At 50.3% G+C, this 12374-nt stretch overlaps 1 protein-coding gene across 1 annotated transcript; it reads right to left on the bottom strand.

Moving 5' to 3' along the window:
- Positions 1 to 5642: 5642 nt before the first annotated feature.
- LOC123166200 (probable 2-oxoglutarate-dependent dioxygenase SLC1) lies at positions 5643 to 7981 on the bottom strand. Its single transcript, XM_044583966.1, has 2 exons — positions 7033 to 7981; positions 5643 to 6182 (listed from the first exon to the last, which is right to left on the bottom strand). Exons 1-2 carry the CDS (start codon positions 7918 to 7920, stop codon positions 5922 to 5924), a joined length of 1149 nt encoding a protein of 382 aa, XP_044439901.1. The 5' UTR covers positions 7921 to 7981; the 3' UTR covers positions 5643 to 5921.
- Between the last annotated feature and the right edge of the window lie 4393 nt (positions 7982 to 12374).

Raw genomic sequence — 12374 nt, 5'->3', positions numbered from 1 at the left:
ATGGGGGCGATGGAGCTCTTGATCACATTTGTCACGAGGCCAGAGACCACCCCAAAACTATGTAGAATGCTAGCAAGGCCTTCCACATCATGTGCCATGGGGGATAGAAAAATGGCAGCGTCGTCCGCATATAGGGAGACCCTGGGGCCCTGAATACCTCCAGGCATAGCAGACAGCAGGCCGGATTCCGTAGCCTTTTCCAGAAGTCTCTGAAGTGGGTTAATGGCGATGTCGAACAGGAGGGGCGAGAGGGGATCGCCCTGACGAAAACCGCGTCCATGCAGGATGTCCCTCCCAGGCATTCCGTTGAGGAAAACCCTAGAGGAGGTCGTGGTGAAGAGAGTCATCAGGAGGGCCCGCCATCTTTGAGGAAAGCCGAGGCATTGCAAAAGATCCAACATGTAATCCCAGCGAACAGTGTCAAAGGCCTTGGCGATGTCCAATTTGATCAGAAGTGATGGAGTTTTGCAGCGGTGTAACCGGCGGGCGGTGTTCCTGACGTACAAGAAATTGTCGTGGATAGTTCTAGACTTGATGAAAGCGCTCTGACTGCAGGAAACAATGTCGTTCATCTTCGGGCTGAGACGTCGTGCCATAGCTTTGGTGATGATCTTCGGAACCACATGGATGAGACTGATGGGCCTGAAATCCGATATGGACTCTGCACCGTCCTTTTTAGGCAGAAGCACGACATTGGTTGTGTTGATGATGTGGAAATTGGACGCAGACAGCTCGGAGAAGGCATTGATGACGGTCATAAGGTCATCCTTGATTATATCCCAGCAAGAGCAAAAGAAGGCAATAGTAAAACCGTCAGGGCCCGGAACCTTGTCCGCAGGCATGTCATCAATAGCCTCCTTTATCTCATCCTCAGAGAAAGGCAGGCCCAGATCCTCCAAGGGGTGGGTGGTGAGGTTCAGGGCATCCCAGTTGAAGTCCAGCGTACGAGGAGGAGGCCGACCTAGAGCGCGGGAGAAGTGGTCAAAGATCAGCCCGGCTTTATCATCGTGAGTCACATCCCAGCTAGTGTTATGCTTGAGTCTCAAGATGTGATTTTTGCGCTTCCTCGCATTAACTCATAGATGGAAAAATTTGGTGTTGGCGTCGCCCTCGCGGAGGTAGCGAATTCCGGAGGCTTGACGTTTGCGGGATCTTTCCAGAACAGCGAGACCCTTAACCCGACGTTTCAGATTAGCATGGATCCATCTTTCTTCCTGGGAGAGTGCGCGGGACTCTTGAGCAATATCCAACTGCAGAATGACATCCAGGGCCATGAGGAGTTGCAGATTGCCATCAGAGAAGAGGCCTTTGCTCCAAGATTTGAGCCCATGCGTCGTGGCCTTGAGCTTGTGATTGATGACATGGACCGGTTGAGAGTGCGAGGAGGGCGCAGACCAAGCTTGTTAGACCACCTCCTTGAACCCCGGCATTTTGGTCCAGAAGGACTCGAAGCGAAAGACAGGCGGTTTTCGCGGGCCACTCTGGTTGGAAATGAGGAGGGGGCAGTGGTCCGAGAGGGATGAGGACAGGGCATGTAGCACATGATTCTCGAACATGAGGTCCCAAGCAGCATTGCAGAAAGCCCGATCCAGACGCACAAGAGTAGGGGTCTCCCTTTCATTGCTCCAAGTAAACCTCCGGTTCTGCAGCTTCAGCTCCTTAAGCTGACAGTTGGTGAGGGCTCTTCTGAAGAGACCCATCAGGCGGAAGTCCAGGTTGTTGTTGTTCTTATCCTCCGCTTGGTAGATAAGGTTGAAATCCCCAATGATGAGCCATTTTGAGTCATCAGAAGGCTTGGCAGCGATAGCTTCTGAGAGAAAGGCTTCTTTCTCGGCGTGATCTGTAGGGCCATAGACCGTAGTGAGCTTGAAGGAGGTACCACATGCGCGAATGGAGATGCTAGCCGAGATCAAGTAAGTGCCGAGGTGAACGTTGGAGACCTCCACATGATCCTCGTTCCAGAGTAAGAGGATGTCGCCCTTGGTGCCGATGGCCGGACGGTGAGCCAAGGAGCGAAGACTATGACCACTGATATAAGAAGCCGTTTGTTGATCGACGTGGTCGAGCTTGGTCTCTTGGATGCAAGCGATATGACAGCGAGTATTGGCGAGGAAGGCGTGGACGGTGTCTTTGCGACCTTGGTCGTTTAGCCCGCGGGTATTCCAGTCAACGATGGAGAGATCAGGTCCGATCATAGTGACAACAACCGAGGTGAGGTGATAGTTTAACAGACGAACACAGAAACTTGTCCACAAAGTGATAAAGACGACGAAACGCAGCAGGAAAGCAAGGAACTAAACAGTCACGTCCTGGGCATCTAGCTCGCACCCTCCTGGACCTCCCATGGCAATGAGCGACTCGTCCGCTTCGGTCATGCTGCGGATGTTGAGCTTGAAGAGCTTGGCTAGAGCTTCAATCGCCTTGTCCGGAAGCGTGGTGCTGAACTTGTCGACGTAAGCCTTCCTCGCATCCAGCAGAGGGACTCCTTCAGTAGCAACACCCATCTTGGTGTTCAGGACATGGACGGCCTTATCCATGGCGTGCATTTGGCTTGTTGATCAAACGGGCACTACGCCTGGTAATAGAAGTGGGCTGCACCTTGGGCAGCTTAGGCGTCAGCAGTGCAGGCGCAGGGCACGGCAGGAGAGGTGCCTGAGGGCGCACAAAAATGTTGTTGCCGGGGGTTGGAGCACGTTCTTCGGCCACGGGGTCACCAAGGACCTGCCTGGTCTCGTCCTCAGCGACGTCCCCAGTGGCGTCTTCCCAAGACTCCGGCACCACAGCCGGTGAGAGCAGCGTAGACCGAGACGCGTGTAGGAGTGGCGAGGCGGGGAGCGCTGCCGAGTCGTCCATCACGTCTTCCAGCCAAGCGCTGGGGAGGGGAGGCTCGATGTGCACTTATGGTGGGGGCGAGGTGAGCCGCGAGAAGCCCATGGTGGAGGCTTGATAGCGGACGTCCAGTCCGTGCAAGCCGCGTCACATGCAATGACGGAGGAGAGTTTCATCCGCGCCGGGGAGTCTCCGGCCAGGCTGCTAGGAGCAGAATTGCGCTGCTCGGTGATGTGGCGTCGGTGAACAACATGGTGGCCAAAGGAACGACCCGAACTGCGGCCATGGGAGCGACCCCTCCCTCCGTCACGGTGATGGCCCGCAGACTTGGCGCGGGAGGAGCGAGAGGAGTTGCGACGTGAGGACTCACGGCGAGGTCCCCGGCGTTCCTCGTCATCGTCGTCTTCCCAGTGGTGGCGTTTGCGCGTCACCCTGTCATCGCAGCGAGAGCCGTGCCGTGAGCGGCTGCGACGACGATCCTTCGTCTCCACAGAGCGTGAACGGCGTCGTTCCGTGGCCCTGGAGAGGGAGCGATGAGACGCGCGTCGTTCTTCCTCCCGTGGCCGTGCGTGAAGCGGTTTGTCATGCTCGTCATGAGCGACAGAGGGGGCCCGCCCAAAACGATCTTCATCGTCGTGGCGTCTATGGTAGGCTGGGCCGAGTTCGCCCAAAGCTGGGATGGGGGCCGGAAGGATGGAACCCGAGCCCTCACCAACGGGCCGGCCGTCAATGGTGCCCAGGTTGCATTGCGGCAGGGAGTGCGAAACGGGCCTGAAGTTGGTGAGCGGCTCACCGCCGTCCAAGACCGGAGCTCCAGTGAAATCCTCCACGCAGTCGACATGGAGTAGGACGCGGAACGAGACGCCTCTCTTCCATTGATCAGGGCGATCCTCCTCGATGCGGACCTTGGAGGAGAGGCCACCCGCACCCTTGTTCACCAGCGTGCACCACAGCACCTTGGGGATGCGATGAGGAGAAGGCGTCCATGCCCAAAGGCCGGAGGAGGAAATATGACCGTTGGAGCTCGACGCTCCTGCGACGCGCTCGCACGGCGCGGCGGCGCCCCGCTGCTGCTCTCCCCCGGCGCCTCTCCCAGCACTGCTCCTATGCCACACCACCTCCCTCCTCCTCCGCCCTTCCTCCCACCAGGTGTCTCTCCAACTTTTTTGGGTCCCTCGTCTTCTCCGACCTCGAGTCACCCCGGTCCAAGATTTGCTGCGTCTGCTCCTTCGGTTGGCCTCCGACCGCCGGCGGGCGATGGCTGGGCACCTCATCGGCTCCGGAGTGTGATCGCCGGGCGCATCCCTCTCGACGAGCCGTCGCGCTGGGAGCGCGATGCCATCTGCGCTTCTGTGTCCGCCTGGCGCCGCGCGGTCTCGTCGCCCACCCCGGCGTCATCTACCGCTCCGGTGGGGATCCTCCGTGCCCATTCTGCTCCAGGGGCTCCGGCGCGGCAAGGCCCGCGCAAAGCTGTGTGGTTCAACCTGCCTCCATCGACGTCTGACAGCTCCCAGGAGGCCCACCTCCTCTCGCGCCGCCAAGACGCTTCGTTTCCTCCACGTTTTTCGGCGTGCATGGACCCGGCCGCCGCTGCCTCGGAAGATGGATGGACTACAGTTATGTCCCGCCGCACGCGACGTGAGGCCCGAAGGGTCGTTGCGCCACTCAGAGGGAGCCGCCGTTGTCTCTTCTCCTCTGCCCGAGGCGCCGGCCCTCCATCTCCTTCGTCTACAAAGGCTGGGGCTAAGGTTTGCCCGCTGCAACTCTTCTAGCCACCTGGTCGCCTCTTGCTCCCGCCCATGAAGCCGTCGCTCCCAGCAGCACCCTCCTCCAGCTAGCAGGACGCGGCAGCCGTGCGCGTCCTCTCCACCTTCGGCGACCATGTCCTTCCTCGGCCACCCTTCCACGCGCGAGGAGGAGGGCTACATCGCGACTTCATACGACCTCGACCGCGAGCGCCTGGACTGGGAGAGCACCGCCATCGTGGCGTGGGTTATCGCTGCGCCGTCGGGGACGGACCGCACCGATGTCGACGACGTCTTCCGCCGCAAGTTCCGCCTGCGGGCGTCGGAGCTGATGGTGAGCTCTCACTTCCCGGAGCAGTATCTCGTGAAGTTCTCCTCCGCCGAGCTGCGCGACGAGGTCATGCGTACGGAGCGTTGCAACTTCAAGCTCGACGGCCTCGACATCCACTTCCGGCCGTGGCGCGCCGTCTCTCACGCCTACAACGCCGACCTCCACTTCCGCGTCCACGTGGTCGTAGACGGCCTCCCTCCTTTCGCTTGGAGGCCGGAAGTGGTGGACCAGCTCGTGGGCCGCAAGTGCGCGGTCCAACGCCTCGACGACGGCTTCACCACCATGGAGGATACCTGCACTGGATATTTGATCATGAGTTGCTGGAGCCTTTGGTCCATTAGAAAGGACAAGATCTTTAACTCTGCAACACTATATTTTGCGGGGTGGGTGAATTATTTGAAAGAGGGCAGATCAGAGCCAAACAGAATAAGGCAGACAAGATTAGAACATGGATAGAACATAACTTGTAACTTGATTTTATGATCATGATCCCTAGAGCTGGTATTGGATGATTGTACCATATTCATTGTACTTGTACATATTTATTAATTAATGAAAATATACCGTAGAGCAATTGTTCTACAGTCACCAGGGTAAGAAAAAACATGGGAACTAGCCAAGAAATTGACAAGGATCTCGGCTATTGCCCGGTGCACCACATGAGGCCTTAGTGTGTTGAAGTCCTCATCTCAGTTCTCTCCCCTTTGTTGATTTGAACATTTGCTTACGATTGATGTAAAAAAAAAACATTTGCTTACGATCAACTGATGGAAATATAGACGACTCGTTCCAAACTAACATGTAGATAAGCAGAGCATGCATGTGCGTGCATCCAGTACATCTTCGATGCCACATAATTCAGATTACACGTAGAAAAATCACCAGGGACTGTACAAGTCAAAGCCAAGCTAGCAGGGGTGGTATGGGGTGTTGGCTTCTACCCTTGATTCCCTAAGGAAATATAGCATGCACGCAAAGGTCAATGAAATCGGATGTTGAGGCATCAATAGTGGACGTCAGCCGAAGGCGAGCCTCCTTGACTGGAGGAAGGTCTTGTGCTTGCCCTCGGCAGAGGCGAGGTAAGCCAGGAAGGTGGCGAAGTCGGTGTCCATATACCGCCGTGGTTCCCCGCCGCGGCCCTGGTCGAGGAGCTCCGCCGCCGGCCCGACCACCCGCTCCGCCCCCACGCTATGGAACGACGCCACCGAGATACGCGGGCGCGTCGAGTTCACGCCCACCCGGTGCAGCACGCTCTTATACCGGCCGTTGCTGTATATCTGTGCACCAAAAATGTCCATCTGTCAGCCATTTGTTCAATGTTTTTTTTTTTGCGATCTACTGTAGCCATTTGTTCAATGTTGATTGCAAGATTAATTAAAAAATCCAGGCCCCTGGCTGCCGTTGGATACTTAAGACTAGGCTGACCCTAAAAAATAAATTTAATTTTTATATGTAAGTATATGTCTAGATTATCAGCGACAACGGAACATGATGGCTCCGCAAAATTGTGAGTACGTATAGCATGTGAAGCGGACGCGCATGCGTGTGGAGGTGTGTCTCAGCTGGACTGATACTAATATTCATTCAGGAAATTAATCAAGGCACCAATACTAATACCTACTGGTAGCTAGGATAAGCTAAAGTATATATCGATACATATATACACCGAGGGCTACAACACCGATCCATCATGCATCTAGAGAGCTACTAGTTGCTAGCAAGGTGCTTGGCTCACTTGTTTTGACTTGCGTTCATAAAAGTACGCAGCCAATCATCGGCATTTGGCATCACTATCTAATTGTATACTGTGTATAAACAGTGTCTTCCGATCACATACTTTAGTTTGATTTCTCGAGAACGTTGACTGCCCCTTAATTGTTTGGCCAGTGTACTAGTATTTGGTTTTGTGTTTGACTAGATCGTGACCCTGGATGCCCTTTCAACCATGCCAATGGTGGCTGAAAAAGGTTGACTTCTTGATTAGCTCTACTGTAGGTCAATTCCATGTACTACTCCTACGTAACGTACAGGATTGCATGCATGTAATAATTTGGCTCGCATTGATGCTTTCAGTAGCTAAGCTAGATAGGCAGGTGTGTGTATACGGTATCATGTACTAGTATGTACCTCGAAGTGGTCGCCGACGTTGACGACGAAGGAACCAGGGACGGGGTCGACGGTGAGCCATTCGCCGCCATGCATAACCTGGAGGCCCTCCACCTCGTCCTGGAGCACCAGCGTCAGGAAGCCGTAGTCGGAGTGTGGCGGCATCCCCAGCGTCAGCTCTGGCTGCGGGCACGCCGGATAGCAGTTCACCGTCATCATGTGCGACCCAGCCGTGGCCAGCTCCTCCATCACGCCGTCACCCCCTCCGACACCCATGGCCTCCAGCGCCGCCTCCACGACCTCAACGAACACCCGCCGGTTCGCCGCGGCGTACTCAGCCGCCACCTCCCTGAGGTCCGCCGGCGAGTCGGGCCACGACGGCACCACGTCCCGCAGCGGCGGTGCGCAGGAGAGCTTGAGGAAGTCGCGCCAGCAGAGGACGGCGTCGTTGGCCTGGTTGAAGCTCGTACCGTACCGAACGGGCGCGCGGACATCAGCGGACATGTAACGCGCGCGCTCCTGGAAGGGAAGCTCGAAGAACCGCTCCGCCACGTCAAGCATCCTGGCGGCCGCCCCATCGACGTCCACGCCGTGGTTCACCACCTGGAAGAAGCCGAACTCCCGGCACGCGGCCTCGAGAGTTTTCAACACGGCGGCTCGCTCTGAGGGCACGCGGAGGCGCCCGAGGTCCACGACGGGGAGCTTCACCCTCGTGCCCGCGCTGACGCTCCGGCCAGGGCGATCCGAGGCCGGCAGGACGTACCTGCCTGGAAGCCTCGTAATGCCGGCGTCGGAGAGGTGCCTCACGCCTTTGAGGCGGTAGTCGGCTGCGGCAGCTTCATCGTCATCGCCGACCGCTCTCTTGCCAGGCAGGCGGTCGCCGGCATTTGACAAGCCCACTATCGCCATGGCCGTAACCTCTATTGGTATTTGGGAATATATAGATAGCTTATTGGATGAGCAAGCTATGCACATGAATGTCGTGGTGTGGAGATGGAAGGAGGTATGTATTTATAGGATGGTTACAGGAGGGCAGAGCATCGGTGCGCGTCGTATTCAGTTGACCAGCTCGTAATTACAAGTTAAATAATGGAACATCATCAGACAAATCGTTTGACAGCTGACACGTGGATGTGCATGCACCTTGACCTAGCTTAATTAGCTAGTGGCCTCTGTTTATACATTATTATTATTTAGTTAATTCGCTCGTTCATTAGAAATTTTGAAGTATTACTACCCTCCGTGTTCCTAAATATAAGACATTTTAACAATTTAATTTAAAGTGTTAAAATGTCTTACATTTAGAAAAAGAGCTGCGAACCAACCTGTGGTTGGATGGTTAGAGGGACAATGCTATCTCAGCCCACTACGGTTTAAATCCTGGGTGCTCGCATTATTTCTGAATATATTTCAGGGTTTTCGTCGATGCACTTTCGATGGGATGAGATGTTGTTTTTGTTAATTCACACGTTCATTCAAATTTTGAAATAGTGCTACACCTTCTCTTTATAAATATAAAATGTTTTGGCAGTTTAATTAAAAATATTAAAACGTCTCGCATTTTTAGAGACAAAGGTAGTAGTACTATTTTAAAGGGTGCTTGGATCTAAGAGACTTATTTTAGTCTGACTAAAAATAGTCATTTTAAGAGGCTAAAGTTTCAAGCATCCCTCACTAAAGAGGGGCTAAAACTAGTCTTGAGACTAATTTTTTTTAGTCAGGGGTACCCCTACTAAAATGTGGATTAGTCCTCTCTCTTCTCATTTAACTCCTCTCCTTTAACACATGCGAGTTCTGGATTGGAGGGTTTGAAGGATAATAAATGCTCATTAACTTGATTTTAGTCTCTTTAATATTTGGATTCAAGCATGGATGGGGGTAGCAAGTTTTAGTCCCACTACTTTTAGTCATGAGACTAAAACGTATCCAAGCACTCTCTTAGTCATTGGACAAGCATATGCACCCCGTCCGAAAGACAGGACGAAGGTGCGACGAAGCTGTCGGTTAAAACTACTCCATGTTTCATCTTGCATTGATTTTAAAAAAAAAGTCAATAGACCAGAGATCACTTAAATTAAGTGACGAATAAAAATTAGTAAGTTGGTGGAGTATGTGTTCACTGGTTCAGTTACAAATGTCGGAAACAGAGGAAACATCAATGAATGCAGAAGAGAGAAATTACATTGTTAAATTTGCGTCCAAGTCTACACTGTCAGATAGGATCCCCAAATTTGTACGACTAGTTTATACAGTTTTGAAACCAGTGTAAGCGATGCATGCACACTGGTATCCAAATAGTGCTTACAATAATGTGAAGTGCCCGGGTAATGGATCTAGCATGGATCTGTATACCAAAACTATATACCCCCTCAAATTTTATTTACTTTGCATATTAGTTTTGTCCTACGTCAAATTATATAAAGTTTGACCAAATTTATAGAAAATAATATGAACATTTACAACAACAAATATATATAACGTGGTAATATATTCAATGACTAATCTAGCGGTATCGATTTGGTATTGTAAGCATTAACAAAAAAATATTGGTCAAATTTTAAAGAGTTTGACTTAAGGCAAAGCTAATTTTCCGAGTAAATAAAAATGGATGAGTATAGTTGTAGTTATGGAGTTCTTATAACATACAGTAGTTAATTAACTAGAAACTGACGGACACAACTACTAAATGATCCGTCATCAAGATGCCGACTGGAACATCGCTACATATCCGGAGTGAAATCACTTATCCCAACCTTTATTGGTCGGGCTTAACGGCGACAAACTTGTGTTGTTACCTTTTTGAAGGTGTTGTCCACTTGTCGTTTTACTGATCTTCATTGGCTGGTCTGGAAAAAAAAAATCTTTGTTCAGGTCGTCTCCGGTCAGATGTGGCGACCATGGTACGAGGACATTTTTCCTTCTTGAAGGTGTTGCTGCAGAAAAAGTCGATTTAATCGTATTGGTTTATTCCATATCTTGTAATGGTTCGTCCATGGTTCCTTCGTTTTACGCTATGTAATTAATAATAATGGTTTTGTGCATCACAATGATGCAGAGGCCAAGGGTTTTAACCTCCTCAAAAATACAATGAGAAACACAATGAGGGTATGAGGTGGAGAAAACTCACTCTAAACATAGATGTGTGTCTATTACTTGGTGGGGTTCCTTTTGACAGAAGATGCATCCATGACATCAACAACGCAGTCGGAAGTTTTGGTAACTTTTTGTCGTGGAATAAAAATAAAAGTACTAGGGCTAATCTGATGATCAAGATGAGGATGGGGGGACTCGGTTCTAGCCAGCATTGTCATAGGGGAAGGTGATGACTTCTGGACTAAATCTCTGACAGTATATATTATCCTTCTCCAACAACACATGTTGTGGGTAGAAGCACCTGATGAAGATCCAATCATAGTTAATGGTAACCCCCACCCCATTTCTCAGCAAGCAAACTTTCACCCAACCAGCATAATAATTTCCTGGGTCCCTGCAACATCATGAGCATGATTACATGCATGTTAACACTATTGACCACAACCAGGTTAATCCACATCTTGATCTGTAGTCGGCTTTTGCCCAACAAAACCCACCAGATAATGACAATGTCAATACATGGACATGGAAGATGAGGAGGTTGATCTCCCAAGCTAGGGGCACTGAGCCATGCCACAGAATAACCCTCAAATTTATTTGAGGAATTTCACAATGGTGAATTCCTTGAACTTAATTGACCTTATGTCGCCACTTAATGGTGATGATGCCCAAGTTATTGAGGAGAATGTGACACCAGGAGATGATAACAACAATCTCAGACTTTCACTTGCTCCATCACACAAAAATGCTGCTACAACTGAGTTTGCTAATGGGCATTTGGAGCCAATTTTCTAGGCCAGCTATATTTGAATGCCATTATTGGGTTGGATGGGGTGCCTCAGTAAGAACACATGGATCCCAATGCTCACGGGCCTTTTCAAATCAGGCCAAGTCTTATTTCACATGCTCCTAATGAGGTAGTGTATAACCACACATCTTCACACTCTATGAAAGTTCCGAACCTACTTGCTATTCTGCAATAGCCTGAACATTTCGACGTGGCTGCAACCCAAGACCCTATGCAACAAGAGCTATTGGCCTCTGCCACTTTTCAGCAGTTGCCGCATTTGACATAAGCTAAGCCATTGGTTACTGAGGTACAGTTAATATTGACAGCACCAATGATGCTACCAATTCTAGCATCTTGCCTACTCATACTGTTGCCATGGGAGATCCTGCTATGCTTCATGAGACTTCGAATGGGACTGATGACATTTGCAACACTAACCTCTTATTATGATAGAAGAGAGGTCTGATAGTGAGAAAATTACTAAAAAGTTGCCCATGTTCTTATACTTGAAACTCATATTACAGGTTAGCAATCTCAGTCTAAACTTTCTTCTCCGCATGGCTTTCCTAATCCCATTTATAAAGGGCATTGTCAAAATATTCAAATTGGATGCGTCCATCTCCCAAATCCTATCGTTGATCTAGTTCTCTTGGAGAAAGCTCCCTTACCCGCTACATCTGATGATGCATTGCTTCGTAAAGAGGGGGCCTTCGTTTGGCAAAAACACTTTGCTCCACACCCTGACAGTAAGGAGGTAATCCATGTCTCCATTGAATGGGTCAAATTTCTCACAGTCACCCTTTTTCTCCAGATAAATTTGAATGGGCTAAGGAGTTTATTAGAATTCCAATCAAAACAAAAATTACCAAGTCTCTAAAGTTCTGGATGTCATTATTCAAGGCTCTAATAAATCCATCTTTAAGCCATTTGCTATTCTTGATTGTTGCCCATCTGACTAGGCTCCCAACTGCTCTACGAAACTCTATCAATAAGGCATGTTGGACCATGAAAACATCTCCACTCCCACTAACATGTCTACCTCTATGGTAGAGAACACTGCATCTTCCATTCATATTAAGATGAAGAGAAAGGATAAAATCCCTCTGGTGGAGATAGAGGTAAGGAGGAGTTGCAGATTCCAGTCTCTTAATAAGGGATTAAAAAACCTGTATGTGTGGTTGCATTTCATGCCATTCTACCCCCTATTTCTGATAAAGTAGTTAAGAACTTGAATACTACATTTTGCAAGGTCAATGTAAAGAAAGAAACCTCTGAGGACAAGCTTTCCACAAGATCCAACAAGATGAAGGGCGCAACTACTACAAAATATAGCTCCAGGAACTCCAAAGGGCATAGCAAGAGCGAGAACTAGTTATTAGATTTGTCAAGCTAATGATCTTGCACTTTTTTATGTCTATAATAAGGGTCTACTCAATTTCTATGGTTGACTATTCTATTTTAGCACCATTGCTTGTCATGG

Source organism: Triticum aestivum, chromosome 7D, assembly GCF_018294505.1.
Source record: "Triticum aestivum cultivar Chinese Spring chromosome 7D, IWGSC CS RefSeq v2.1, whole genome shotgun sequence".
In the NCBI taxonomy this organism is placed as follows: domain Eukaryota; kingdom Viridiplantae; phylum Streptophyta; class Magnoliopsida; order Poales; family Poaceae; genus Triticum; species Triticum aestivum.
This window is presented reverse-complemented; position numbering and strand designations above follow the sequence as displayed.

Bases quoted from the DNA above. Each gene is read 5' to 3' on its own strand.
- LOC123166200 (XM_044583966.1), bottom strand. From the start codon at position 7,920: ATGGCGATAGTGGGCTTGTCAAATGCCGGCGACCGCCTGCCTGGCAAG. The intron at 6,183-7,032 runs GTACATACTAGT...TTTGGTGCACAG, and splicing joins ACGTCGGCGACCACTTCGAG to ATATACAGCAACGGCCGGTA.